The sequence below is a fragment of the Exophiala spinifera genome, assembly GCF_000836115.1.
Source record: "Exophiala spinifera strain CBS 89968 unplaced genomic scaffold supercont1.4, whole genome shotgun sequence".
In the NCBI taxonomy this organism is placed as follows: Eukaryota; Fungi; Ascomycota; class Eurotiomycetes; order Chaetothyriales; family Herpotrichiellaceae; genus Exophiala; species Exophiala spinifera.
This window is the reverse complement of record NW_015622516.1, coordinates 2,172,841-2,200,684: the sequence shown is the minus strand read 5'-3', so window position 1 is coordinate 2,200,684 and position 27,844 is coordinate 2,172,841. Positions and strand designations below refer to the sequence as shown.

Here is a 27,844-nt window from a genome sequence, read left to right as displayed (position 1 = left end):
TACATTGAGCTTTACAAGGTTACACCATCTCAACATAATGACATATTTTGTGTCTTGTTTTCCCCCTTTCCCCCTTTTTCTACAAGTGAGTAAGGTGTGTAATACATTCACGAAGGTTTTCCCGACGCGGCAACACCAGCATAGCCACTAAACTCTCCCTTCTCCTCTAGGATAATGGGGATCTCATCCTCGGCCAAACTCGCCAGGACATCCTTCTCTCGCGGCTCCCATCCCAACTCGCGCAACCTCTTCGCCCTGCTGCGCGAATTGCTCCCGACAACCCAGGCGGTGAACGGGCCAAACAGATCGTTGTATTCGCTCTCGGAGATCGTACGCGGGTTGGGGTCTTGGATCCGGCCTGCCTTGTGCAGGGTTGAGCCGATGGTCCTGACGAATTCGCCCCAGGGGTACTCCTCGCCGTTTTCGCAGAAAAAGTATGGGTTCTTGAGCACCTCGTGGGCGTCCGTCTTCTCGAGCCAGTGGAGGAGCGTGACGTACGCCCTCGCCAGATCGAGCACATGCACCGTCGACCACACTGACGCTCCGGCGCCCACTTGGCCCGCGTAGCCGTGTTTCAGAGCGAAGCGGGTCAGCGTGGGGAGTTGGATGCTGAGGCGCTTGTACTTTTCGTTCACCCCGTAGATTAGCGGCGGGATCATGATGACGAGTTTGGCTTTTGCGCCGAGGTCGTTGCGCGCCTTGAGGATGGCAAGGTCGATCTCGCGGTGCGCCGCCGTGTCCGGAAGTGCGTCAATGTCCTGCGGCGCGTCGTCCGAAAAGACCTTGTCGCCCTTGTACTGGCCCTTGGAGTCGTCACCGAGCAAGCTGGTGCCGCTGGTGTGGATGAAGATGGTCTGCTTGTTTTGGTCTGCTCGCGCTCGCACCCCCTTGAGCACCGCTTCGACCGACGGTAGATGGTCGGCCGTTGCGGTGTGGATGACAATGTCGCTGGCGACGGTCTGCGCGGTGATCGTATCACTGTCCTCGAGGGTGCCGAGGATTGTGTTGATGCCGTCTTTTTGGAGCTCGGCCCCGTAGGATTCGCGTCGCACTAGCGTTGTGACTGTGTACTCTTCCGAAAGAAGTATATCAACGACATTTCGGCCAATCTGAGCGATGTGATTAGCGTTTTAAGTGGCAAGTCGAGGTGGAAAAACGAGGCTATTGGTATGTAGGTAGGTATCTGAGGAAGGTACAGGAACACTTACAAACCCGGGACCAATCAGGAAAACATTCTTGCCGGATGTCGACATCTTTGCGGTCTTGTGGAGAGCCCAGAGTGTGTTAAAATATGGCACGAACAGGATATGATGCTAGAGTATCGAGAAGAAGCTCGAGCACGCTTGCACGACTTTTATAGTCTGCTTGTTCGTCAATTAAAGCATTCGAACACGATGCATAACTTTTATACCTGCTTGGTGTCTTATCAATTAATAAGGTATTCGAACGCAGATTGAGAAATTTTATGCCTGCTTGGTTGGTATTCGAATACAGGTTGATCTGCTGGGTGTTTATTAATAATTGATGTAATCCATCGTCGGCTTCATCTTGATATCATTGGTTGTTGCGGCTTGTGGGGATAAGAAGACGATGGTCCCTCAGCCCAAATCAGTAGTCGAACCGATGCCTTGCATCATCTTGACAGCTGGAGACTTTGATAAGTCGGACGTCTCAGCCTGGTTCGAGTAGAATGTCCTAGATGATGCCACGTCGCCATCTTGTCGAGTCGACGGCCAATATCCAGTCAATACGACATGGAACGAGACATTCCAAAGATGCGAGATATTCACCCTCGGTCTGCACCCTCGGTCTGCAAGGTGGACCATCTCTTCACTTCCACAACCATTCTGCCAGGGGTAGTCTTCCTCGAAGGGCGATACAAGAGTACGCTGCTCCAAAGATGGCACCTCCAACGTGAGCGGGGTGTCCGGTCATCGAAGTTGGGCTGCCAATCATATATGTATCGAATAGCACGTAGGAAAATGCCGCCATCCAGGCGGGCATCCGTCCAAGGTTCATCGGCGACATAGTCGCATTGGGAGACAGGACGGCAACAGCCGCGATCAATCCCATACACACCGCCGACATTCCGAGGCTTCTGCGTTGGACGTGCTCCTGCTTCTCCATCAAAGCCTGGTGATACGTTGCGGCCAAACTACCACTCAACGCAGAACCCAGGATGAGTGCGACGAACCTGTGAGGCGCAATGCCCACGAACATCAGATATTTTGAAAACGACGAGAATGCGGACAAGTTCGAAACCAGATGAGCGAAGTCGATGTGGCTGAAGGCGGCTAGAACCATGGTCCACCATCGGCCTCGTCGGACATCTTCAGTCTTGCATGTGAAATTGGTCGTCAGCCATTCCCGTAAACGCGTCTTTGTTTGAGTCTCCTGATATCGTATTGGAATCAACGGCAGCCTGCCGGACTTTAAGGCAATCTGCCAGAGAAGCCAGACGGCGCCGCAAGTACCCATACCTAGACATCCATAAGAAGAAGAACAGCGGCGTAAGGGGGACCCGGGACAAACGTCTCTACGCACAGGTCCACATGATTCCTCGATCCCAGATCAAGTAGGGCCTTGAAGGTCGGTATATCCCCGGCACACCCTCAGATGCCAGGTAAGCTTTCAGCGACTCAAGAGCATCCTGGAGCTTGTTCTCATCAGTCGAGTACCTTGTATCTCCGAATCCCAACAGCGAAGACATTGCGGTGTGTGTTGAGCAAGCGTCGGCATTCTTAGTTTCAGAGGTCGAGACGCTAGCGATCTTGACGGGCGAGGAACAATGGATGATCAGACGTGCGTTGATTAAAGTGGAAGCGACGGGAGGGAGAACCATTGTCATTTTACCAGGCACGATGCGGCCATACTAGTTAGTTAACTTATTAGCCTTGCTTACTTACTGTAGGTGAACGCCCTGGCTGTTTTAGTCCCGGACGGGTAAAGGCGTGCCGATCCCCCGGGCTCACTCACTAAGGAACCACCTCTACAATGCTCCTAACTCAGGTACTTGGTAGCTAACCCACTCCCTAGAACTAACTTAGGTCTTTTTTATAGGTGCAGACTCACAACCACTTCTCAACCAGCAAGCTAGCAATCTATCCATCCATCAGGTACTACTTATCTAATCTCTTGTAGCTACTGCCGCGGTGCTCCTGCTGTCCGCCCAGACGCAAAAAAGGTCCAGAAAACATGATTACAGCTTCAACCCCATGTTCAGATGCACCGCTCTGACTTGGGTGTATGCTTCCAGTGCTGCTTCACCAAGCTCTCTGCCAATACAGCTCTGTTTCACTCCTCCAAACGGAACTGTGACGTCGCTGTCTTGACTGCTATTGATCCAAACCATGCCCGATTCGATCTGTTCCGCCACACGATGAGCTCGCTCGACATCGCGAGTGAAGATTGCGCTTCCGAGGCCGTAGATGTGATTGTTGGCGAGCTCGACCGCGTCCTCCTCGGTTTCAAAGAGGACGACAACCGCTACTGGGCCAAATATCTCTTCTCGATAGATATCCATCCAAGGCTCGACATTGGTGAAGACGGCGTGCTCGATGAAATATCCCTTCCCTCCGGTTTTTTGGCAGGTGTGAGCTGATCCGCCATGAGCGACCTTAGCTCCTTGGTCTTTCCCTGATTGAATCAAGTTGAGGACTCTGTCGTGTTGCGCCTGGGACACCTGCGCACCCTGAAAGTGCCTTCGGAAAACGGATCGCCTATGATACTCGTTTCTGAAATGACCTTCTTGAACTGGGCGATAAACTTGTCGTATAGTGGCCCTTTCTGGACAAGGATTCTGCTTGTAGCGGTACAGACCTGGCCTTGGTTGGCCATAATACCAATATGGGCCCACTTTGTCGCTTGTTCTAGGTCGGCATCATCGAAGATGAGGATAGGTGACTTTCCACCCGTTTCAAGCGTGACGTTCTTGAGGTTGACGCTGGCCGTTCTCATGATTTGCTTCGCTGTGTCGCTGTGTTGGTGCTTCCAGTGAAGGCAATCTTGTCGACATCTTGGTGAGCAGCCAGGGCCCGTCGGGGTGAGCGGTGTCTCCACCACCATATATCAGGGGTTTGCCGTCACTCGGCCGTTGGATGAGATAGTGGAAGTCCTCGCCCCAGTGAAAGGCGTAGGAGTGACTGAGTGGAGTCTCCGAGTAATCTGAGCTGGGGTCGGTCGCGACAGCGTGACCTTGGAGTGGCACAAGCTTTTCTGAGAGCTCAGGCATCAGGAAGGTCGCATATCCGTTTGTGGCATGGATGATTCGATCGCAGACGATGTAACCCTTGCTCGTCTTGATTTTCCACTTTGGTTTCGAAGACGGCGTGATTTCCAGCGCCGGAGTGTTGCTGTACAAGAACAAGCCATGCTGAAGACAGCGTTCAATCAACGCAATGACTAATTTGTAGGGCCACAGACTGCAGGCTGGGTATGTAATAGCCCCTGCACAATCGACTCGCAGTACCTGTCTGGTTTAGAATGCCTCTGTCTTGGAACCGTTAAGCTCACCTTACGGGCCTCGTCGGCATCCAGGATGTTGATATCATTAACGTTTCCGCCAAACCTTTGAGAAACTCTGATACGGTGCGAACTCTTTTGCCCAAGTTGCCTTTGTCATGCAGCAGTCCGCGGCCCGATAATCCACCAGCTCAGCGACATCGGCCAGGCCTTGGTCCTTGATGAATGCGGAGAGCTTCTCTTGATTCGCCCGCTCGAATTCACACTGCTTTCGAGCCGTTTCCGTGTCCCACATCTGCTCATAGTCTGCGAATCCTCGAATACAGTCTGGTTTTATATGACCGCCTTGATCCGATCAGCATCATCGCCATCATTTGGGCTGAGGCATGTTTACCATTCCTCCCTGTCGCTCCACTCGCGACGGTACGGGCTTCCAGTATGACAAGACGTTTCTTGCCTTCCCCATGATCACGGATAAGCAGATTGTCTGCTATCAGGGCGCCAGATATCCCTGATCCAATTATTACCGTGTCGGCATTGGTCAAAAACAGTTTGCTTGGCATCAATCAGATGCCATCTCCAGCGAGCTCGATATATCAACGTACCTTGAAAGGTTTGAAATCGTTGGATGAGGCTGGGACTGCCAATATGAAAAGGTTGGGCTGTTGACTGGAAAGGGAGGGCTAAATCGGCGAGCCGTGATAGGAGAAAGTTGTCTTTGCGACAGGAGTGGTTGGCTGAAGTTGGGTTCTCGATGATCTACCCAGGAGGTGTTATAGTGGTTGCCATTCGGCAGCTCCAGTAAGGGAAGGACAATCACAGGCAATTCGTACTGTGGATGGCGAACTGTGAACCGCAAAGAGTTCCACCTGACCACTCACCTGATTTTGCTAGAGTGTAATGTCGCCGACGGCCAATTAGTCCGGTTGTTGAGCATCTCTCCTTAGTGCCATCGGGGAGGACGTGGACCATCCTTCTGTGCCCATGCTCGGACCTTAGAAAGCATAGATTGACGGCCCAATATCGCGGGCATTGTACTCCGTACGCGACATGAGACACCAGAAGATCAGCGGGTGCTTGCTTTTGTGCGAGTCCTCTCAGCCGCGTAGTGAGGATCAATATCGGAACATCTGTAGCACGCTCGCCAAAGCAAAAAGATACCTAGTGTTCTAGGATGGCTGCATCGGGAAGGCGAGCTATGGCCGAGTCGTTTGTCTTTATGGACATGGCAGCAGAACAACGACGAAAAGATCAGAAGGTTATGTAGAGTATGTAGTCGTACCTAAGATCAAACACAATCATACCTAAAAATGTTCATAGGGTGCTTGTAAAAGCGGCGCCTTGTAGGTATTGACACAGCCAGCGATGTCATCAAAGATAACAGTCCATACGTAACCCGGCGGATGTTGTTTCTCTGAATTCATGATAGTCTCGTGTGACACCCGTTCTTTCGTTCCTCTATACACATCACGACCATGATTTGCGTGGCGCTTCCATCAAGGACGAGGTAGGCCTCCTCGTTGTCTGTAAAAATGACTTTGCCCCTACCAGGTTCTCCGGCTTCGTCTTGGGCCTTGTTTCGTGAGAGGCTGAGGCTGTTATTCTCTGGTGCTGATCCACGGGTCTGTGTGGCCTTTTGGCTATTCGGTAAGTGCAGTGCATTATCGCCCTGTCAATGTCGTCGGAATTCTTCCAGCAGCTGCTAAGAGATCGGACAGGCTTAATCAACAATGTCCTCTACGTGATCATTCTCTCCGCAGCCCTCGATCTGGTCGGACCAAATGTACCCAAAGGCGTTGTCCTCCTCGCAGATGTCATTCCCTCCTTCTTCACCAAACTATGCGCGCCCTACTTTATCCAAGCGATACCGTACTCGGTCCGAATCATCATCTTCGTTCTGTTGTCGGCCGTCGGCATGCTCCTTATCGCCCTCACCCCGGCATACACTGATGGAGGGACAATAGCAACCAAAATGGCAGGGGTCGTACTCGCTTCTCTCAGCAGTGGCGCTGGAGAACTGACCTTCCTTGGGCTGGTCCATTATTACGGGCCATTCAGTCTCGCTGCTTGGGGCAGTGGAACAGGAGGTGCTGGTCTCATCGGAGCAGGGCTGTATGCGCTTGCAACTACGTCTTGGGGTCTAAGCGTCCGGACAACCCTTCTGGCCTCTGCTTGCCTCCCAATCGTGATGTTGATCAGCTTCTTTTTAATACTTCCTCCTGGACCGCTCCGACGACATGGAAAGAGACACGCAGCCGATGAACCTGTGGGACAGCAGAATGAAGAGATTGAACAGGAGCAACGACAAGGCTTACTTTCACCCCCAGATGGCTCGACGTCGGCCATGTTCCCGCGGCGTGCAAAAGCTCCAGGCTGGACTACGTTCCAACGCAATCTGAGAAGGGCCAGGTCGCTATTCTTACCCTACATGCTACCCCTCCTTCTTGTTTATGTGGCCGAGTACACGATCAATCAAGGCGTAGCACCAACACTACTATTCCCACTCCCAGAATCACCTTTCAAACACTACCGGGCATTCTATCCAACATACAACGCGATCTATCAAGCCGGGGTCTTCATCTCAAGATCATCTACACCTTTCCTACGCATCCACAATCTCTATCTACCTTCTTTCTTGCAGGTTGCCAACCTGGTGTTCTTGGCATTGCATGCAATCTTCAACTTCGTCCCAAACGTCTATGTCGTCTTTGCCATCATATTCTGGGAAGGGTTGTTGGGAGGGCTGGTCTATGTCAACACATTTGCCGAAATCAGTGACAACGTTCCGAAGGAGGAAAGGGAGTTTTCACTATCGGCAACGACTGTGAGTGACTCTGGGGGGATTTGTATTGCTGGTTTCATTAGCATGGGGTTTGAGGTTTGGCTTTGCAACTGGCAAGTTCGTCATGGCAGGGATTACTGCAAGAAATTGTGATTAGATAGTGAGATGTTTGTATCAGTATTTTTACCATCACAGGCGGCAGCGATGCTCTTGAAATTGAGGCGACCTTTCGGTCATGAATCTACTGTACTGTAGGTACACACCGACTCCGTCATTGAGCAGTGATGGGTCGGCTCGACAGGGGATGCAAAAGTTAGAACGAAGCATGAAATCATCATGAAAGCGACTGAAGGTGTGTTCGGCGGAAATGGTGGCTGTAGGCCGCCCTCAGTCTATGACGGATGACAGGTGTCAATCGACCAGCGGCGGGATTGACCGCAGGCTAAGGACAATAGTAGGCGATGAAAAGGACGCGACGGTGCCACAATGTCTGAAAACAAAGAAACGCTGGGGTCCAGTCAGGACTTGGGAAGCAGCAAAGGTGATCTTCGTAGAGACCCTGTACCATGGCAGGATCTATACAGACATGGATTCCGTAGTCAGTCCAGGTCAATATTGCATCAATACCGGCGCAATCAAGGCCAGTCATACAGGGTGACAAGGTTTGGAGCCTCTTAGCGCGCAGCATGCAGAAGCCTTGACAGGTATCCGTATCACCGTCCGTATAGAGATACCCATTATTTTATCGCCTGGACCTGGGAAGGTAATTGAGTACCTAGCTATGTATGGCAACCAGCCAGGGCCACCAACGGGGCCGCAGAGAAGCATCCACCAGTGTGTCCGTCGTACCTTTCATGTTGATTTTTCGAGATTTTCGAGTCATTTGTCTGTGTTGTAGATTGCACTATCTTTGCTTTTCTCCCTGCCGAACAAATTCACTGCTTACTGTTCCAGGACCCGGGGACCCCTGAACCCAAGGTTTTTCCGACCCGACCATCGTTAAGCGACCCGCGAATCAAGCGAACATGTTTGGCCCGCGCCCTCGGATAGAGTGAGGATCAATCCAGGCTTCAGTAGGAGCAGCACGTGCACTCACTATTCACGGTCACTGACCTGGGACAGGTTGAAGCAATATACTGTCCTTATACTTAAAGCTATTCAAATGACTAGGTTACGGCAGAAACATTATCGAACATATTCAAACAATTGCTTGCGAAGAGCCCATCCTCTCGGACCTAGCGAACACCCGAGCCTTGTATACGGGACACGGTCATGAAGTCCAAACAACGCCGACAGCGAGTCTCTGACGACCAGCGACCACTGCATCCTGCAAGAGGAGGGCCTGGAGCCACGCATGCTGAGGGAGTAACTGGTCCATACCACGTACAACCGCGATATGAACACTATGGAACATGGCACGGCGAAGGCCAGTATTCGTGGGGAGAAGCTGGACACTCTGCACATGGTACGTATAGTGAGTCCAGAAATGGGTTCTGAGCCGCCGTTCAATCACTGTTCTGCGCCTGCGCACCGTTCATGATGTTTTGTGTACTCCTTGTTTTCCTGTCTTTTTTCCGCCTCGGAGAATAACGTGCCTCACCTCTCAAATGCCCGATGCGTTGATGTCCTGGTATTGTCAGCATGCATTGGCGCAGCTGCACATGGTCATACCACCTACAAAGGCGGCCAAAGACGGTGACAACAAACCCATCAGAAGGGTGAAGAACGACAAGGCAGCCAACCATTGGGGCGACCTGAAGGACCTGGACTTGTTGGACTCTTGCCAGCGTGCAGCAGCAGCAGCAGCTAAAACGCACAAACAAATGGCTGTGAACACCATTCCAAAAACGGGCCGCCATCAGGGCCAATGAGCAGGGGATTAGGCGGATCGACGTCATCTCTAGGGGGCGTCTGAGATCAACGAGACCCTGGTCATTTTGGGCCGCTGCAAGAAACCACGAACTCGAACCAGAACCCGAACCCGAACCCAGCATCAGATGCGGCAAGAAGCCGCTGACAGCGATGGCGATCGAGCGAAGAGAAGGCGGCGAGGCAGCAACAAGTTCTGGGAATGTCTGAGCCCCGAGATCAGCTTCATCGGCTGTCACAAAAGCAAAACCATCAGGATGGGGCTCGCCTTGATGGGGTCTTTTGGATGCTGGTTCCCGAAAACGCTAGAAGTCCACCAAGTGCCTGGGTGGTGTTGTTGGAGCCAGCCACCGAGACTCCTAGAGAACCTTGGGACGCGTCTAGGCCGGTTTAGGCACCGGCTAGTGGGCTAGCGGAGACTCCCCCGAGGCCCCTGTAGCCGAAGCCAGCACTGCGTGTCATGCTGCTGCGCGGCTGCTGCTTGTTCCTGCTTGACACTTGTTGTTGGCCTCCCCGGACAGCTGCACCATCTGCGCTGCCCTGCGCCTTTGCGAGCATCCATCTACTCGTATCTGTGCGAGCACGAGCAGCCACCACACAGTCCCCCCTGTCTGCCCAAACTCTCCTCTACACAGCGACCCGTTGTGGTACCAGTACAGGTCTCCTACACCACCCTACACCAACGAGAGGGAACGCTATTATTATTGCTGCCGCGAGAACTTACCCGTACAAGCATCGACATCCTGTCCGATTCGCATCCACTGCTCATTATCCGTATTGTCCACACTGTCCACTGTCCACTGTCCGCATTTCTCCATCCTCGTCTACTCTACTGTCACTCGGTCCTGACACAGCATTTGCTCTTCTCTCCTTGTCTGCATCCATGACCATTGACCACCCTCCTTGTGTCGCTTCGACGAGAGCCAAACAGTACGAGCTAACCTCGGAATTTTCCTCCCACAGGGTCCACTCAATACTTCCCGCAGCAGCCTCCACATCATCCCCCCGTTGATCACACTCACACCTACCATCCTTCTTTCCATCAGCCTGCGCATCTTCAACATCCAGCACCGGCCTCTATGGCGATGCCTGGCCATTCTCCTACGTACAACGCTCCGAATAGTCCACCGCGATCGTATAACGGTATGTGTAATTATCTTACGGAACACCCTTGCGTACCAGATTGTTTCGACAAAGACGGGAGCATGCGCAATTCCAAGAACTGCGATGCGAACACTTCTCGTCTACTTCTTCGCTTTCGGTCCGTATACAACGTGGTTGCGACTTGCTGACCTCGTCTTCCACAGGCTACTCCGAAGCACATAACCAGTCATCAATGTACGGGCCACAGTCGCGGTCGATGCTACCGCCCTCACCACAGCAGCAGTTTCCTTCCCAGAGATTTCCTCAACCTCCTCTCCCACATCCTTCTTCTGGACCAACTGTGAACAATGGCCCTCCGCCATCATATAAGAGGCCGGGAAGTAGTATGTCGATATCGTCGATGCTGGGTGGGGAACCTGAAAAACCTGCCCATGACCAATATCATCACCACCATAGCCAGGCATCCAGCACATCTTCGAGACAGCCATCAGGTTCGGGCCCATCCATGTCACTAGGTGCTGTTATGTCGCCGCCCCAATATTCTTCAAAGCCGAACTTGGGTGAATATACGTATAAGCCAAGGTCGAAAACTCCAGACCGGTTCGGGAACACAGCAACCGGCGCCAGACCGCACCGCTCGAGTTCAGGTACCATGACCCAAGGACCGGGCCCGTTCTACGAAACTCAGCCTCGCAATGGACCATCCACAAATACATACCCATCCCCTTCCTTTGGTGCTTCAATGCCTCCAAGAGATGAGATTGACGAGCATAGTCGCCGTACGAGCATTAGTGGCATCTTGCAGAGGCCAGAGAGTCAGCCACAACCGAGTATGACCACCTCTTTATCCGTGGTCCCTCCGCCTCCGACCCGCCCAGAGAGCATTCCTCCATCATTGGTGCATTTGGACCGATCCAGTCATCCATCCGTAAGTGGTATCGACCCTCCACGTCAGAATGGCTATAGCGGATCGTATGGTTACAGCCATCAACAATCAGCAAACCTTTCAAGACCTGTCCATGCTGGGCCTCCTTCACAGCCAACTTCAGCACCCATCGAGCGGCCTTACAAACAATCTCAATCGCCAGAATTACGACGGCCGCAGCAAAATGGCAATGATACTCGGCCCTACCAAAGTCCTTATGGCACAGCAGTCGAGCCCAGTTACGGCGCCCATGCCATGGCGCGACAAGACTCGGTTCAATCGCAAAGTGATCGATCAGTGCTTGGAGATCGCCTCCGCAATCGACCCTATTCCCCCTTCGCTGGTTCCGTTGCCTCACAATCAGGCGCAATAGATGATCAGGTGCGCAAGGGCAGCGATGAACTATCGCAGCACAGAGCGATCCTTGGTTTATCCAGCGAGTCCAAACGCGGTAGATACTCTCCTCTCCCTCAGGCTGTGCAAGGAGCTCAAGCACAAACTCCGGTACCAGATGCAGGTATCAAGAGCGAGCATGGCCGAGTCTTCTCTGGGATTGGCAGCGGACTCGGTACGACATCGGCCAATCCAACGCCCACCCCACAACCTCTTCCCGCCAGTCCATTCAAACAAAACGACGCCAACGCTCGGCTGAGCGAGGAAAACCTGATGAAGATGTCTCGTAGCGCATCGGGAATGGGCAAGCGAAGTCGCAAGACTTTTGACGAAGACGCAAGGGCTGAGAGCGACACCGGCGAAATGAAGAAAGCGGCGCCTACTAGAGGCAAGAGGAGTAAATATCAACACTCGTACAAGTTGGACCTCGAGGAGACTGCGCGAAAAAATGCTCTTGGTACGATCCGTCGCACAGGCACACCGACATCTCATCCCTCTTTGAGTGCGCTACAAAGACAGTCCTCGGCGACAGATCATGCTTCACTATTCAGACCGAAGAGGATCATCAGGATCTCGAATGTGGTTGCCATCGCCGGACGGAACAAACGGCGGCACCTTGGTTTTTACAAATATGACCCTGAGGTGACTTCAGTCGACATCAATAAGCCCAGTTCTCCAAAGTTTGATATTTCGATACGACCCAATCTGCTTCCGGTGTTCAATGAAGCCGAACAGATCAACTGCACATATACTATTCGAGTGCCGCGGGTCTGGTTACGAGAGCGCGAACGAGGCCTCATCTGTGCAGAGCGTTACCTGTGGGGCTCGGGCATCTACACGGATGACTCTGACCCAGTGGCGGCCGCGATCCATTCTGGATTTATCCGCGCAGTACATCCGCCCGGGATTGACGAGGCCCTGCTGGAGAAAGTTATAGAAGAACAGAATCCCACGATCGAAGGCAGCCCTGCACCCGACAAGCCAAAGGCAGTGGATGAAAATAAAGACTTGCACATTACACTAGTGGTTTTACCCCAGCTGGAGAGATATGCGGGCAGTGCGCGGTTTGGCGTCAGGTCACGAAGTTGGCCAGAAGAGCAACAAGGGACAGACGGCTCGTCGCCAGGAAGTAAGGCACCTCACGACGGCGTCAGCTTCATGGTTCTGAAATGTGAAGCTGTTGATGATGGCGCTGAAGTCAAGCGTGTCGGACGTACCGGTAAAGAGAAGCGAGAGAGATTGCACCGCGAATTGGTTGAGCGTCAACGAACGATTCAGCTGGAGAAGGAGAAGCTAGCTAGAATAGCGGGCAAGTTGAAAGAGAGGAAAGAAGAAAGCAAACGGCCGAAAAAAGCCGGCGCAACGGGCATGGAGAAGAACTCTAGCAATCTAGGGAAGGATGTGACTAGCAGGGCCGTGGCAGATGATCAGGAGAATCTGGTGAAAGGAAAAGATGAGAAAGCAGGCGATTTGGATGTAGGTCAAAGTCCCGGAGATTGGATTAGACAACTTGCCGTTGCAGCAGCATGAGAGAGACAGAGACAGAGTGAGCTTCGATTGAATGGAATGAACAAACGAATGAATGCTGGCTGTCTTGCTTGGGAGATGCTGTATCTGGCTGGACAAGTCAACCCGTCATCATCAATCACGATCATCATTCTAGATTAATACATACAGTAAACAAATTCTTGTGTCCAATTGATACATAGTTGGGTAAATGCCTATGATCGCGTCATGAATATCTCTTGAGAAATGGTACAAGTGCCACGAGGGTGAGTGTTAAGCAACGAATAAAGGTTACTGTTCTAGTACGAGTGTGAGTATCAAGGACTCGTAGTAGTACCTACAGTACGGAGTACTATCCCGTGATCTAGCGTTAGGTACGGAGTAATATACTGGACATATCCATTATGTATGCCCCGAACTGTTGCTTTATCCCTTCCCTTTTTCGTTCAGGTAAGGGAGCGAGGCCGCTTTAATGGCGCACGTGAGCGAGCATCGAGGAGGCCCGGTCGAGCACGAGGGAGCCACAGGGAGCGCTACCGGTTGCCTATTCCCCTTTGGGCCTCGGCGATAGTTACCCAGCTAAACCCCCCTAATTCATTTCAGCTAAGCCTACAGTATCAGTACAGCCAACTTGTACCATAGCAACTTTCGTTAGTCGACTCATTAGTCCTAGCGCTGGTATCTAAAGAGCATCGAATCGAGAACAACATCGGCAAAAGGTCCCGTCACCAAGCCAGGGACTCAAGAACATCCCATATCGACCTTCTTTGGACGAGCGACGAAATTGCACCGAGAGTAAACAGAGGTCAGGCACAACATGACCTCCATCCCACTGATCTTTGTCAGCGGCCTCTACGACCGCATGGCCCCGCTGACGCTCGGCGAAGTGCAATGTCGCGGACTTGCGATCAGCTATGTCGACATAAGTTGGATACCGGCCATGCGAGGCTCGAGCGGAATCGAAAGCCCTCGGAGACGTTGGTCCAGTATCTGGCCGCGCAGGGAATGATCAAAAGCATCTTGAGCGTGGATGATTGTTTGTACCAATCAACGACGCACCGTAAGCGCTGTGGCTCTTTTGGACGATTGATCATTGCTCCCATTTGCCGCCAAAGTCAAGGAAATCTGCAAGCTGGACACCGGTCGGGCCAACGGTGGTGCTGCCCTAGCTTTATCCCGATCGCGTACGAGACCAGCTAGCCACCACTTACCCAGCAGACAGTGTGAGGGAGGCCGAAGAATGTACCGGCCGCAGTCTCCACTGCCTCGTGGCCCTGCTGAACAACCTCAAGGGAAGATATCGCTTAGAAATTGTCGGCTGCACTGAAATACAATCCTCGACTCGAACTGCGTCTACCAGGAGTAAGCTGCATCGCCAGGTTATTCTACCTTTGATACCAATTGAGAAAGTAAGGCTTTGTCATCAGCGCCGCCATATCTGCCTAGAGGGATCTTCCTCCTTTCCTGCTGAACATCCCTTGCCTCGTTCGAAAATGTCATGGATAGCAGTGACACAGAATCCATAACATCTCGGCATGGAAGCGTAAAACTCTTCATTGATGACGAGAACGATGGTCACCCTGACTTTGAAGAGATTCAAAAAAGCGAACATCACGATAATCTCCAGGTCGCAGGTGTCGAGCCGGATGCTTCAGAACCTGCCTCGATAGAATTAGAGGCACCTCAACGCACAAGGAGCGAGAAGCTGTCGCGCGAACAGCCAACGGTGGTGAGCGACGACGAGTCCGAAGACTATGCTTACCGGGCCAACAGAGAGGTCGAGGAAAGTGATGGAGACAAGTGGTCTACGGAGGGGCAGGAGGGGAACACAAGCGTCAGGGATGACAAGGGCCTCCCGCGTCCCCCTTTCCACTTTGCTCCCCCCGAAGTTGAATTTCAGCGACAGGAAAGTCCTAGTGGCTCTATCAGCGACAGATCGAGCACATTGGTCACACGACATACTATTGCACGCGAAAACAGCGGGCGCAGGTCGAAAAGATCGAAAAGCACAGAGCATCGCAGCTCGCCTGTTGTCAAGGACAGTTTCTTGACAACCCCTGGCCCAGGGCAACAGCCTGAGTCTCCCAGCCTGGACTTGGAGCGTACCTCACCGCGGCATCCAGAAATCATCGTACCACGACGTCCGAAAGACATCGATATCGCAGAGCGGAACATAATACACAGACCGGATGGCCCAGTACAGCCCGGGGATCCCGACTTTCGTCGATGTTTCGCTCAGGAACAGGGTCAAGACCGGAATAAGCCTCTCAAATGTGCTTTATATATGAATGACGTGTTTGGCGACTTCTTGACGTCTGAGATGGAGGACGGTGATCACTTCTGGGACTTGGTTGTTCTAACTGGTGAACAGAAACCCTGGATTACTACCTGTGGCGAATATGTTACGGCAACTTGGCCAGATTCTGTAGGGGCGATACAAGAGCTGTTTACTCTCCTCGAAAGAAACGTGCGACATGTTCAACTTGAACAACGGATCACCGCTCATCCCTCGAGCGACTTGACTATATCCACATATCGGAAGTCGCCGGATCGGGAAGGATTGGACTTTTCCGTAACCTTTGATGGCGTTGCTGCGCCCCAAGCTGACATGGCCGAGGCCTTGACATGGCTTTTCTCCGTTCTCCAGCAGGTCACTGGACGCGACCGCGATTCGAAACTACTGGCTGCCGTGGCCCGTTGGAAAAAGCGGGAGAAAAGACGTATTGGTTCAAGCAGATACGAGTTAACTCTTCACTACCTGGAGCCTCTGATTGTCCCTCATACCCAAGCCTGCTGGACTGAACTGGTTCCTAATACTGTCTCCGCAGTAGATTTTTGGACGCAAGAAAGACCATGGGACGTGGACGGCCTGGAGATATCATTTGAACTTCTATGTTTTCTGGCCGGCTTGCAGTACGAAGTCGTTGAGGCTGGTGGTGTCATACTCTATGGCAAGGTATGTCTCATTCACGTACGACTTGCGCGATCGCAGTATATCTTTGATCAGGCAAAAGTTACTGCCGAGGACTGCGTTTGGTTAAGAGAACTTCCAACTCGGCGCTAACCCTTGTCACATGTATCAGCATTCACTTGTGTATCCTGTCCGTCAGCACTTGGGCTGCGTACAATGGCACTTCCAACCTTACCCTGAGGGCCTGGCATCTCGGGAGCTCCCCTTCCAGATCACGAGGAACAGATTGTTGGTAGATGATCTGGATTCCTTGCGCGACCAACCTAGACATTTCCTAGGTCTTTGGTCAGATCCGCATATAACTCTTGGAACCCTTGGCAGCGAGCGCGCGACGGTGGACTGGTCCAAAGCAGGTGAACTGGAACGAGAGACAGTCTTCGACGGTTCGGCTTTTGGAGGCACGTTCAGCTTACCCAAAGTGCTCACATTGACCTGGAGCAGGACCTACAAAGTCGCACGCAGCCGCAAGAATCAATACATGGCTCATTTTGAAGCCGACCTACATCGGATGATAAACTCACCGGTCGTGCTGTACTCGCCGTCCGAGAAACGAGGCTGGATGGTGTCCTTTGTGAGTGTTTTGCTTCATCTAGCGAGAACCAGGGCGGAGCTACAAAAGTGTCTAAACTACGAGATACCCCCCTGTGAGCGTCATGGTAATGGTGGTCAAGCGGCCTTCGACTGCTTGAGGGCCTGTTACCGCCGACCACTTAAGAAAGCTGCTCCGAATGAGCTGCTGAGTGAGGAGGAGGGGAAGTTTACCGTCGAAGACTACGTCCGCGATGTGCTGGCAGCCATGGAGCTTGCTAAGCGTGAGTGCTGCAGGGCTAAAAGATTCGTCTTTCAGACCAGAGAACGAGTAAGTACTTTTTCGGACTAATCCAGAAGAGCTGGTATCTCCAGGTGGAACTCAATCATCCGGCATTTCACAACTATTTCGACTTTGCTAACCATGTGACACTTGAGCTAAGCAGATTATTGGTTTCGAGCTTGCTGATATAGCTCGCATGAAACCACAGTTACGGATGAAGCAACACAAGCTGGATGGGCGTGCTCCATCCGGCTGGGCGCCTCTCTTGGACGAGGTTCAACTCGTCTTTTTTTACGAAGGTCTTGATGACCCCATCGTCCCAAAGGATACATCGGCATTCTCAGGTCCATGTGGCAGAGGTATCTGGCGGGAGATACCCAAAGGTTATGACCTGCTGGCAATATCGCTTCCTTGGTAAGTACATCACCGGTCGGCAATAGATATCGTCGTCCTGGGTGTTTTTTCCGGGATCTAAATGACCTTCGGTCTCATGCAGTGCGCTAATTCCTGCAATTCTAGTCTCATTAACCTTGCAGAGCATCGCAATGGCGGCAGCAAAACCCTGCAGAGGCTCACACGCGACTACAACTGGCATTGCCCAGCCACACTGTTTGAGGAATGCAACAGTCGGAAAAGACATCGGTGTTCGCGCCTGCAAGAGCTTGTCGTTGCCAGTGAAGCCAACAGCCCTAATGTCTCCATTCGCAATGATGGGGAGACCAGGGCTGTTGTTTTCCGCCATGCAACTGGGTTTACTGCCATCACTGAGCGGGAACGCGGTCTCCGTGCGCGCGATAATGTGGCTGCGGGCCGCTTAAGCATCGTCCCAACTCGTCAACTTGCACGCCAGGCAACACCCGATTCCGGATATTCGTCCAGAGGTAGTCGCCAGAACATTGAAAATGCACTTCATCGCGGCCGTACCTCCAAAGCCCGTGAGGCATCAAATGCGCTCGCCAAAGTCCAAAACCGCCGACCCGAAGGCGAACGTGAGGACGCATTACGCAGAGACAGTCGAGAGCTCGGTACCTTCCACCGTGCCCCTACACCCCCAAGGGCGTACGAGGGATCAAACGCGGCCGAAGTCGAAGCGGGCAGAGCAAGAGGAGAGCGTGAGGATGCGGTACGTAAAAACAGTCTGTCAAACGCCCGTGGGAAGCACGGCACCACCAAGAAAACTCCCAAGACCTCACTCCATCCCGCCAGGTCGTCAAAGCCGGTTGGCTTCCTGGGCTTTCGATTTCAATAACCGTTGAGTTTGCAGTGGCGGAAGGACGGTCTTGGTCTTGTTATATACACAGCCTTGACCGGATCATTCGAAAGGGAAGAGGGAAGAGCTTTCGCTTCGCCGTTTCCCAATTTTTGGCCTGCCATGCGCTACTGCGTAGAGACCTGGATTAATTAATTGATGACTTGTCAGGGCGTAAAACGAAGGTGGACACTTCTTCAGACCCTCGGGCAACGTACAGCATGTAGAGTATCTAAACGCCACTACCCGTTAGGGGGTTCCTCCGTGTTCTCGCCACGACACCTTCGACCGCCTGTATGTAACATGGTGGATATACTATCTATATAGCCGTAGCAAGGGTCAGGGCCAACCATTAGGCTTTGTTAGTCGGTCCCAACTAGTTAAGGCGGCCTTGCCGGATACATTGTATGTCCCCCTTCTCTGACAAACTCGGGTGCTTGCTGTGTAGCCCTGCTCTCTCTCTCTCTCTCTCTCTCTCTCTCTCTCTCTCTCTCTCTCTCTGCCCTTTGCCGCCTCAACTTGGGTAATGTAGATAGGCCGGGAGGTGGGTAGGTAGGTAGATACCTCAGGTAGACTTGCTAACTGTGTGGCTACGACGGGCAGATCGAGCACCTCCACCACACTCGTAAAAGAGGCACCTTTGGTTCACTACCTTTTGTTGCTCACAGGAATACAATACAGCAGTCAAGTAAGTGGTCCGCTTCACAGTGGTAGCAGTAGTCGCACCCACTACAAACTACGTACCTGGTATTTTTTTTTGCCGGTTGTGTAAAAGCTAGAAAAAACCAAAACCAAAACAAAAACAAAACAAACAAACGGACTTCCTCGTTCTCATCTCAATCTCAATCTTTAATCTTTAATCTACATGCCCGGAGATACCAAGATGCCCTTCTTTGCGGAATCAGGTTCCCATCCACCGGCCAGGGGTTCGGAGCCGTTGGTGGCGGCGTAGTCTTTGATCTTGGCTTCGAGTTGCGGTCGGAAGTGTCTGATGAGACCTTGAATGGGCCACGCGAACGCTTCACCTAGGGCTGTACAATTTGCACAAAAACACAAAGAACGGACGAGATTAGCATAGATCCTTCCCTCACGAGCGAAAAGAGACAGATAAAAAAAGACTCACCACAGATACTGTGTCCTTCGACTTGTTTCGTCAGTTCTTGAATCATGTCAATCTCCCTAGCCTTTGCCTGGCCCTTTTCGAATCGTTCCATCATCTTGGCCGTCCAGGCACTTCCCTCTCGACACGGCGTGCACTGTCCACAACTCTCGTGCCTGTAAAACTGGCTCAGTCGAGCAATCATCCTGACGACGTCGGCCGACTTGTCCATGACAATGACGGCCGCGGTGCCCAGACCGGACTGGCTGTCCTTGAGGGCGTCAAAGTCCATCAGCTGGTCGTCGCAGATGTGCTTGGGCAGAATCGGCGTCGACGAGCCACCGGGGATGATGGCCTGGAGGTTGTCCCAGCCGCCGCGGACGCCGCCGCAGTGCTTCTCGATCAGCTCGCGCAGCGGAATCGACATCTCCTCCTCGACCGTGCACGGGTTGTTGACGTGTCCCGAGATACAAAAGAGCTTGGTGCCCTGGTTCCGCTCGCGACCGAACCCGGCAAACCACTTACCGCCGCGGCGCGCGATCGTAGGGCACACGGCGACCGTCTCGACGTTGGTCACGGTCGAAGGGCACCCGAACAGTCCAACGGCGGCAGGGAAGGGTGGCTTCAGGCGGGGCTTCCCGGCCTTGCCCTCCAGCGACTCAATCAGCGACGTCTCCTCGCCGCACACGTACGCGCCCATGCCGCGGTGCAAGTAAACGTCGAAGTCGTAGCCCGAACCGCAGGCGTTCTTGCCGATGAGTCCCTCCTTGTACGCTTCTTGGATTGCCCGCTGCAGCACTGTCGCCTCATGGTAGAATTCGCCTCGGATGTAGATGTACGCCGCGGTAGCGTTCATCGCGCGCCCGACCACCAAACACCCTTCGACGAGCTTGTGGGGGTCTTTTCGCATGATCTCGCGGTCCTTGCACGTTCCGGGCTCTCCCTCGTCGGCGTTGACGACAAGGTACCGGGGGCGCTTGTCCTCTTCCCAGCCTTTGAAGTTCATAAAAGACTGTAGTTTACAGACGTTACAGGGTTAGCGAATGTGCCATCACAAAAAGTCACACCGTGGAGACAAGATGGGATACAGCCGTACAAATTTCAACCCTGAAGGGAACCCAGCACCACCTCTTCCTCTCAGGCCAGAAGCCTTGATCTCGTTGATCAGCCAGTCGTGGCCCTTGAGTATAATCTCCTTCGTCTTGTACCAGTCTCCGTACTTCATGGCCGACTTGAGGTCGGCGCCATGGTGGCCGTAGAGGTTTGTGAATATTCTGTCTTGGTCCTTGAGCCCGCCATATCGGCGCTGCTGAGGCTGACCCTCCTGGACAGTGGCGTAGGAGCGGGTTTGGAGAGAGGAGTTGCTAGTGGCGGCCGCAAGAGGTCTCGAAACTGAACAAGCTGCTGTTTTTGCGGCCTTCGCCACGCTTTTCGTGGCAGCGGGCCGAACGATCATGGCGGCTATTGCTGCTGCTGCTGTTTCCGCAAAGGTATATGGCAGACTGGACGAGAGGCAGCAGAAGCGATGGTGAATTGCCGGCACCAACCAAGGGGACGAAAGGCACAATGTGAGCGTAACCGACGAGATGTTCTGCGGAATTCAATGTCGTCTTGCTTCTAAAGCCGCTTCTCTGATTGGGTGGGAAGCTCAGGCCAGCACTTGAGTGGGCGTATGGTCCGCCAGATGACCTAATGATTCGCCGTATTGAACCAGTAGCGAGATTCGTCTGTCGCGAAGAGAAGACGGCCGCGACGTATGGCCACTTATGGGACGCCAATGTACTGTACGGAGTAGGGGCGATCCCGGAGAAGCATCCGCGTCACGAGCAACAAGAAACAGACCAAGTCCAAAGAGTCGAAATCATTTTTACTTCATTCCATCTGACACTAGTATTTTTGCCAATAGATCAATATCCTGCTATCATTTTGTCCATAGTTCTCCATCCCACCCTCCCCTAAGATGCTTGCTGGGACTCTGACTTTTTCTTCCTCCATTACATTCCAACCCCAGCAGAGTCTCTCCGGCTTCAGCCACCTCTTGAAGTTAGATTCGGCGGGGAACGTTGGCGACATCGCCGCCCTAGCAGCCAGCAAATCCATGAGTTCGGGAGGGGGCTCTTCACCTGGCTCCCAAGGTCCCGGCGCAGGGACGTACGCCCAACATTCGGAATCCATAGGGTACCACTCTGATAACTGTTTCAACCACCGGGTTATTCTGCGTGGCAACTGGACACCATGCGAGTAGTCCTCGTAAAGTGCGGCAAGAATCACCGTGTGGTGAATCTTGTCGATGTTCATTTGCGACATCGCTGCTCCTGTCGTGTTATAGCTGGCTTTGATGCGGGCTACACAATTGCGCACACAGGCCGACAACTCGTTCGAAAGCATGTCAAGGACAGCCGACGGTGTCAGAAGCTCGAATGAGTGAGTCAATTGACTTTGGTGACGTTTAAGGAGTTGGTTTAGAGTATTGGAACTCGATTCTGGCAATTCTCGTTGCAACTTCTTCTCGATGACTTCCCTAGAATCGTTGCTTGTTGCACACATGAGCACGAACTTGCAGACTGCTATTGCCGTCTCCACGATGTTCAGCTGACTGTCTCGGTAGGTCTTTGCATTCTGCTGATTGAGACTCCCAGGTAGAACAGGAGGGTCAAATCGGCTAGGATCAGTCGCCTTGAGTCTTAATGCCCTTGCCGAGCAGTCCATAAGTAATTGGCTGATTGTGGCCAAAACTATCCGACCATCTTCGAACTTGGCCTTGTCGTTGGGCTTGTCGCCGAGACAATAGCTCATGAGAGTCTGCTTCCTGTAAAGCATCACCTGAAGTTCCCGCTCATTTGCGCAAAGCACTGAAATGTTGTCCAGAAGATCAAACGAAAACAGGGACGTCTCGATGAATGTTGCGGATTTTGACCTAGGGTGACGATGATCGAAGATGTAACATCTGCGTTCTGGATCAGACCTGGCGTCTGGTTTCCAAGTGTGTACCGAGGCCAGTGGTGAGCCTGGAGGGGCTCTGATGCTGATAACTAGATGATCAAAGGGGTTTTCGGGGACCGTGAAACCATAGGCCAATAGAAGCCCTTCGTTTTCTCGAGGCCCGTAGTTGTTAAAGAGTTCTTGTCCAGACTCGTAGTTCTCCAACAGTTGAAGACCGACGAAGTTGAACAGGGCTTGCCATTCCACCTGTGCTCCCGGCTTGTGATTCAACAAGTCCATCAGGGGAAGAAGAACTGCGAACCGTTGAGAGAACAGTTTCACAAGCTCGTTAGAACCATCGTGGGTCTCGCGGTAATTGTGACAAGCCTGCTCTGCCGGTTCAGTGGCGTCCAAGACTTGGGAAGTGAAAGAACGACTTCCAAATATGGTTGCCGCCCATAGAAACCTCGGCCTATGCTCGAAATCAGCGAATCCTCAGGCGAGTTAATGCGCAAGTCCTACCATGTATACTCGCCACTAACGGCATTCTCCCATTGGAAATGCTTCAATTCGTCAATTCCTTGCAGGTACATTTCCTTCCATTTCGATATCCGCTCAGATATTCCTCCTGGAAGATTCGTGCCCTGCAGCCATATCAGATCTTCCTCACCAAATTGCTGGTCTGTGACCTCCTGGACGGTGGGCAAGGTGGCAATGTAGGGCGCCCACCATGACTTGTCGCCAAGCACAAGCTGCTCCATTAAGAAGAAAACCGCCAGAGATTCGGGGTTCTTCCTCTGGCTTCGAAGGAAGGGCTCTGGAAAACGCGTACCATGGCTCTGGAATGGATGGATTTCAAGAGCATTCAAGACCGATAAGGTGGTCGTTATGGGACAACTAGCGACCCGGGTGCCAGCAGAAACTTGCTGTCCATCGGCGACAACAGCATGAAAGCCTTTGCGCTTACTGAACGCAATTTGCGCATGGGGGTGAAAATAGCCGTTGTTGGCAAGCACCCAGTCAACAAGCCGCCGGTGGTTGTGGAAGATGTCGGCTTCGGACTCCGCAAGGTGGTTCATCTGCAAAGGTGGTGTTGAACTCTCCGGCCTGGTCTCAACGACATCAGACTGTAGCTTGGTATTGTCGGGCTCCATGATGGACATTGGCAATTGTATAGAGAAGCGGCATGGACCATCTGCGCAATGTTGCCGAACTAAACGTTTTTGAAAAACCTAACGCCTGAAAGCCACAACACCTTTTGTTGAAGAGGGGAAGAAGCGCAAAGAAGGAAAAGGCAAAAGAGTGACACTACAGAAGAAAAAAAAGTCAAAGAGTAAATACGTGTGCTGGAAAGACGTAGGTGAGGTGAATAGTGATGAAGGAAACGATGGAAGAATAAGGCTGAGGTAAAACAACATTTGTGGGATGTCTTAAAGTAGTTTGTTCACTGGCTTTCCGGCCGACACTGATTTGACGTTTGCGTTGGCATTGACAGTCTCCTGGAAAATGTCATGATTGACGCACACCGTAGTTCTGTGTTACCTGAAAGCTGAACCTCAATATATGCTACTTGCCGGTTGCATTGGACAGCCTTCAAAGCATAGCTGTTTAAGGTAAGATGTGACTTGGATGCGAGTCGGAGTTGAAGACTGACGAACAATGCATGATTTGGTAAGCAAACGCTCCCACACAAGTACCATGGGCATAACTGTGGAATGAGAAGTGCGTTGAGTATTTCGTACTTGTAGTTGTCAAATCAAGGACGGCGGACCATAGCCATCGACGCTACTCATGTAAATGATAAACAAGACTTCGAAGGGTGAATCATCAATTATGACTTCCATTAAGGGAGTACTTAACTTCCTTGAGGGCCAACGAAGCCTTACAAGGCTTCCATTCTGGAAGAGAGTAAATCCGGGGTCCAGAGTTTCGCTCCGATTTAGCGAGACTCTCATTGAACACTCACTGGTTCCAGCGGTTCATGCCTAGAAACGAACGGTCACCTCGGTATTTCTCCCAGCGCTGATATCCACCCAGAGAAGGGCGTTTCTGACCAGGAGATGCGGACAAGTCCACCAGTTATCCGCTGCCGTGCGGCGCACAGGAGAAGCATAGTGGCGACAGAGATGAGACACTTTTGTTGTGGGAGTTCAGAGATTTGAGAACTTGCTTCTTCTTCATCTCGTATCAGGATTCTCTGCATTCCAGCCTTGGGCAAAGTCATACCGAAATCCTGAGGAGAGTCTGTTAAGGGCAAGTCAACCTAGATCAGAACAATGGCCACCAACGGGGTCAACGGAACGAACGGTATCAACGGTACACACACCAAGCAGGACTTTTCTTCTTTGAAAGTAAATCAGTCACGACTTCTCGATGCAATACATGCCGGCTGCAAGTACGGCGCTGCGCATCGCTATGGAGAGTACGTACCCCAAGTCTTCGCCTCAAAGGTCTCAGACTGAAGTGTTGAAGCCATCCGACCGAGACTGGTATGGCTAGATTGAGCTTGAACGACGCCGACAAGCAAATCCGAGACTGGTTCATTGCAACAGCCGAGAAGTTGAACTGCACGACTAGCGTTGACCAGATGGGCAACCTTTTTGCTGTACGCCCCGGTAAGAACTCTAAGGCGCCTCCGATCATGATGGGATCACACCTGGATACGCAACCCACCGGTGGGCGCTACGACGGCATTTTGGGCGTCAACTCGGGCCTGGAGGTTCTCAAAGTCTTACATGAGAACAATGTCGAGACCGAAGGAAGCATCGGTGTGGTGAATTGGACCAACGAAGAAGGTGCCAGGTTCCCCATGATGGCAGTCTCTTCCGGGGTATGGGCAGAGGCGGTGCCTCTGGAGACGGCGTGGAACCTAGCTGAGGTCTCCCCGTCGGGCGAGGACGGGGAGAAGCGGACGATGAAGCAGGAACTCGAGCGAATCGGGTACCTGGGTGAACAGCCAGCATCCTACAAAGCCTTCCCCATGGCATGTCACTTTGAGGTGCACATCGAACAAGGGCCAACTCTCGAGATTGAGAAGAGAAGAATTGGTGTCGTCAAAGGTAGGGCGTCAGGAACGATTGAATCGACTGAGCTGATGATGTGTAGGTGTGCAGGCTTTCAAATGGTTTGAAATCACCGTCAAAGGCCGTGATTCACATGCTGGAACGACCCCTTTCCATGCTCGAATGGACTCGATGCTTTGCGCCGCAAAGTTGATTGTCGAGTCCAACAAAATCTCCAAAGAGTATGGAGGTCTATCGACGACGGGAATATTGAATGGCCTACCCGGTTCGATAAACACCATGGCCCATACTGTGACCTTCACCCTTGACATTCGGCACACCCAGGATGACAAGCTTGCCGAGATTGAAAAAGCATGCAAGGCAGCATTCTCAAGGATTGCCGAGAAAGAGAGCGAGAAGGGATGCAAGGTTGAGTGGAAGGAATTGGTGGACAGTCCTGCTGTTAATTTCCATGCCGACTGCATCGCTGCCGTCGAAGCCAGCGCCAAAGAGGTGGTACGAGACTTGCCTATGACAGCAGATGACGGCCAACTTTGGAAATACATGATCAGCGGCGCAGGGCACGATAGTTGCTATACAAACCGCAGATGCCCGACGAGCATGATCTTCACCCCAACCAAGGATGGCATCAGCCACAACCCTGTAGAATATTGCAGCCCGGAAGATTGGTGAGTGTTATCCATAACAATCACCACAGGCCATGTTGCTGACAGCAGATAGTGCCCTTGGAGCCCAAGTCCTGCTGGGTGCAGTCCTGAGATACGACAAGATGCGGGCTGAACGAGGCGACTTTGCTTGAACCCTCCGTCGTCTGCTCCAAGTCGGCCACTCCGATCTCCATCTTACGAAAAGATGTGGACGAAACGCTCGATACTAAAAAGGTGCCAGCAAGTTCCGTACGCCTGATATGACGGGCAGTCATTGTGTGAACGTGTTTGACGAATCTTCTAAATGGAACATTGGTAATTATTTTTCTATCTCTGTTAGCACAATTCGAACGCCGTTCGCTATGATGAAATCTGCCTTCGATCCAGCTCCTGACTTCTCATGACCAGAACCTGTTAGGACCAGGAGGCATATATGACAGTCTCGTTAAATTGGTCTGTTAGAGCATCCTGGACTTGATTTCGTACTTCCAAGAAAGCATCACGCCCGCTGAAGTACCTCCTTCGTACTGTCCCTAGAGTAACTTGGAACTGAATGAGACTTCTAAGACCTTGAAGAGAGAAAAGTGCCTAAGCGTCGGCTGCCGGCTCTGCCTGTGGTTGCCCTTCTTTTGGTTGTGGCTTTGGTCGCTCTTCCTTTGGTTGCGGCTTTGGTTGCTCTTCTTTTGGTTGCGGCTTGGGTTTTGCAGGCCCGATATCGTGTTCTGGTCTCTTGCCATCTAATTTCTCTACCTCTTTCTCCCACATGGCAAAGTAGTGTCTCAATTCTTCTTCACAGTCGCGCTTGTCACTTTCTCTGCAACCCTTCAGATTCACAACAAAGTCTCCTTCTTGCCACATGCTATCGTGTGTTCGGAGGTTGCCATCTCCATCGCGCACCGGCGGTGTTGCATAGTTGTAGGAGTTGAAGCGTCGCTGCTCTATCAGCACGAGCTTAGCTAGAATCGTGGGGTGCCACTGCACGATGTGTTCAAGGGCATGGTTTTCCGCCTTCTGAAATGAGTACGCTCGGTATAACGGGTCGAACCAGGCGTCAAGAAAATACTGTGCCCAGTTATCTGGAGTGGAAGGCGTAAAAGGAGTATTGCGGAGCAGAAAGGAGGTATGGGCGAGGTTGTCCATATCTTGTGACAGGATGAGGTGCGTTCGAGAAGGCTTCAGGTGGGAGAATGTGTGTATCACCGAGTCTGGCGGTACGACAGGTAGGTCTTTCAGCATGAGTGAGTCGAGGGGTTGCAGTATGTGAGACTCAAGCGACAATGAAGGGTTCGTGATCAAGGCGTCTGGTGACAGTTGCCAAAACCAGTCACTCGATCGGTGGTCTGTTAAAGCATGTCGGAGCGCTGGTATGACTGTCCATGACGAGGGCGCAGGGTCAACCAGTGTGCTGTAACCGGAGACGTTGGTGTAGAAGGTTTTGTAGCCTGGCGGATCTTAGCATGCTTCACTACCTAGGTACCTGTAGGCTAGCACATTGATCATACCATGACGAGCAGCATAGTCTTCTCGGTTCAGCTTGACAATCTTCATGTAATCCTCACTCATAGTTTTGGAGTCGAAGACAGTAACAAGCACCACGTCCTGTCGACCCTCGATTGCGGCTGAACCATCTTCGGCATCTTCGGTCCCTCTCCATAAGCAGAACCTGAGAGTCAAATAGAAGGTGAGGAGGCCGAGGACTACGTAGCCCAGCAATTGTAATTGCTTTCGTCTTCCGTATGCTGCGGATGCTGCGGTATTGGTGCGTGCATGGAGGGGAGGCTGCGACGTTTTGCGCGGTGGTATTGCGAACTGCATCGTTTCTCAAGTAGATGTCTCAATCTCGGAAAAGAGTGCTCATTCTCGCATGACATCTGGACTCGTGTGCGAATGGAGGCTTGTTGACATTGTGCGTCTGAGAAGTGTGCGGTTTTCCCGTTCGATGTTTCCGCTTTAGGCACGTCGTTTGAAGGGTGACTTCAGATGAGATGTGTCACTTAGTGCTCCTCCAGGTGTCCCTCCTGCGGTCTTACTCAAGACAACAAGACTGAGATCGTTCACCAGATTTCTCGGATGTTGACGAGA

At 52.2% G+C, this 27,844-nt stretch overlaps 11 protein-coding genes across 11 annotated transcripts; 5 read left to right on the top strand and 6 right to left on the bottom strand.

The window, feature by feature from the left end:
* Positions 1-107: 107 nt before the first annotated feature.
* PV08_05994 (uncharacterized protein) lies at positions 108-1,253 on the bottom strand (the record flags this gene model as incomplete). The annotated part of the gene is made up of 2 exons (XM_016380333.1): positions 108-1,109; positions 1,209-1,253. 2 exons carry the CDS (start codon positions 1,251-1,253, stop codon positions 108-110), a joined length of 1,047 nt encoding a protein of 348 aa, XP_016236160.1.
* A 577-nt stretch (positions 1,254-1,830) lies between these two features.
* On the bottom strand, positions 1,831-2,710 carry PV08_05993 (uncharacterized protein; the record flags this gene model as incomplete). Its single annotated transcript, XM_016380332.1, has 2 exons — positions 1,831-2,480; positions 2,545-2,710. 2 exons carry the CDS (start codon positions 2,708-2,710, stop codon positions 1,831-1,833), a joined length of 816 nt encoding a protein of 271 aa, XP_016236159.1.
* A 489-nt stretch (positions 2,711-3,199) lies between these two features.
* Positions 3,200-5,024, bottom strand: PV08_05992 (uncharacterized protein; the record flags this gene model as incomplete). The annotated part of the gene is made up of 5 exons (XM_016380331.1): positions 3,200-3,691; positions 3,745-4,004; positions 4,060-4,372; positions 4,568-4,806; positions 4,856-5,024. The coding sequence occupies 5 exons, from the start codon at positions 5,022-5,024 to the stop codon at positions 3,200-3,202; spliced, it is 1,473 nt and encodes a 490-aa protein (XP_016236158.1).
* Positions 5,025-6,136: 1,112 nt separating this feature from the next.
* On the top strand, positions 6,137-7,396 carry PV08_05991 (protein btn1; the record flags this gene model as incomplete). The annotated part of the gene is made up of 1 exon (XM_016380330.1): positions 6,137-7,396. One exon carries the CDS (start codon positions 6,137-6,139, stop codon positions 7,394-7,396), a length of 1,260 nt encoding a protein of 419 aa, XP_016236157.1.
* Positions 7,397-8,648: 1,252 nt separating this feature from the next.
* On the top strand, positions 8,649-9,114 carry PV08_05990 (uncharacterized protein; the record flags this gene model as incomplete). Its single annotated transcript, XM_016380329.1, has 2 exons — positions 8,649-8,708; positions 8,899-9,114. The coding sequence occupies 2 exons, from the start codon at positions 8,649-8,651 to the stop codon at positions 9,112-9,114; spliced, it is 276 nt and encodes a 91-aa protein (XP_016236156.1).
* A 1,334-nt stretch (positions 9,115-10,448) lies between these two features.
* PV08_05989 (uncharacterized protein) lies at positions 10,449-13,064 on the top strand (the record flags this gene model as incomplete). The annotated part of the gene is made up of 1 exon (XM_016380328.1): positions 10,449-13,064. One exon carries the CDS (start codon positions 10,449-10,451, stop codon positions 13,062-13,064), a length of 2,616 nt encoding a protein of 871 aa, XP_016236155.1.
* Positions 13,065-14,538: 1,474 nt separating this feature from the next.
* On the top strand, positions 14,539-18,071 carry PV08_05988 (uncharacterized protein; the record flags this gene model as incomplete). The annotated part of the gene is made up of 4 exons (XM_016380327.1): positions 14,539-15,996; positions 16,124-16,870; positions 16,986-17,236; positions 17,342-18,071. 4 exons carry the CDS (start codon positions 14,539-14,541, stop codon positions 18,069-18,071), a joined length of 3,186 nt encoding a protein of 1,061 aa, XP_016236154.1.
* An 861-nt stretch (positions 18,072-18,932) lies between these two features.
* On the bottom strand, positions 18,933-20,626 carry PV08_05987 (NADH-ubiquinone oxidoreductase 51 kDa subunit, mitochondrial; the record flags this gene model as incomplete). The annotated part of the gene is made up of 3 exons (XM_016380326.1): positions 18,933-19,102; positions 19,195-20,182; positions 20,267-20,626. The coding sequence occupies 3 exons, from the start codon at positions 20,624-20,626 to the stop codon at positions 18,933-18,935; spliced, it is 1,518 nt and encodes a 505-aa protein (XP_016236153.1).
* Positions 20,627-21,057: 431 nt separating this feature from the next.
* Positions 21,058-23,246, bottom strand: PV08_05986 (uncharacterized protein; the record flags this gene model as incomplete). The annotated part of the gene is made up of 2 exons (XM_016380325.1): positions 21,058-22,564; positions 22,615-23,246. 2 exons carry the CDS (start codon positions 23,244-23,246, stop codon positions 21,058-21,060), a joined length of 2,139 nt encoding a protein of 712 aa, XP_016236152.1.
* Positions 23,247-24,368: 1,122 nt separating this feature from the next.
* PV08_05985 (uncharacterized protein) lies at positions 24,369-25,914 on the top strand (the record flags this gene model as incomplete). The annotated part of the gene is made up of 4 exons (XM_016380324.1): positions 24,369-24,514; positions 24,565-25,151; positions 25,198-25,783; positions 25,836-25,914. 4 exons carry the CDS (start codon positions 24,369-24,371, stop codon positions 25,912-25,914), a joined length of 1,398 nt encoding a protein of 465 aa, XP_016236151.1.
* A 436-nt stretch (positions 25,915-26,350) lies between these two features.
* On the bottom strand, positions 26,351-27,577 carry PV08_05984 (uncharacterized protein; the record flags this gene model as incomplete). The annotated part of the gene is made up of 2 exons (XM_016380323.1): positions 26,351-27,204; positions 27,265-27,577. The coding sequence occupies 2 exons, from the start codon at positions 27,575-27,577 to the stop codon at positions 26,351-26,353; spliced, it is 1,167 nt and encodes a 388-aa protein (XP_016236150.1).
* Between the last annotated feature and the right edge of the window lie 267 nt (positions 27,578-27,844).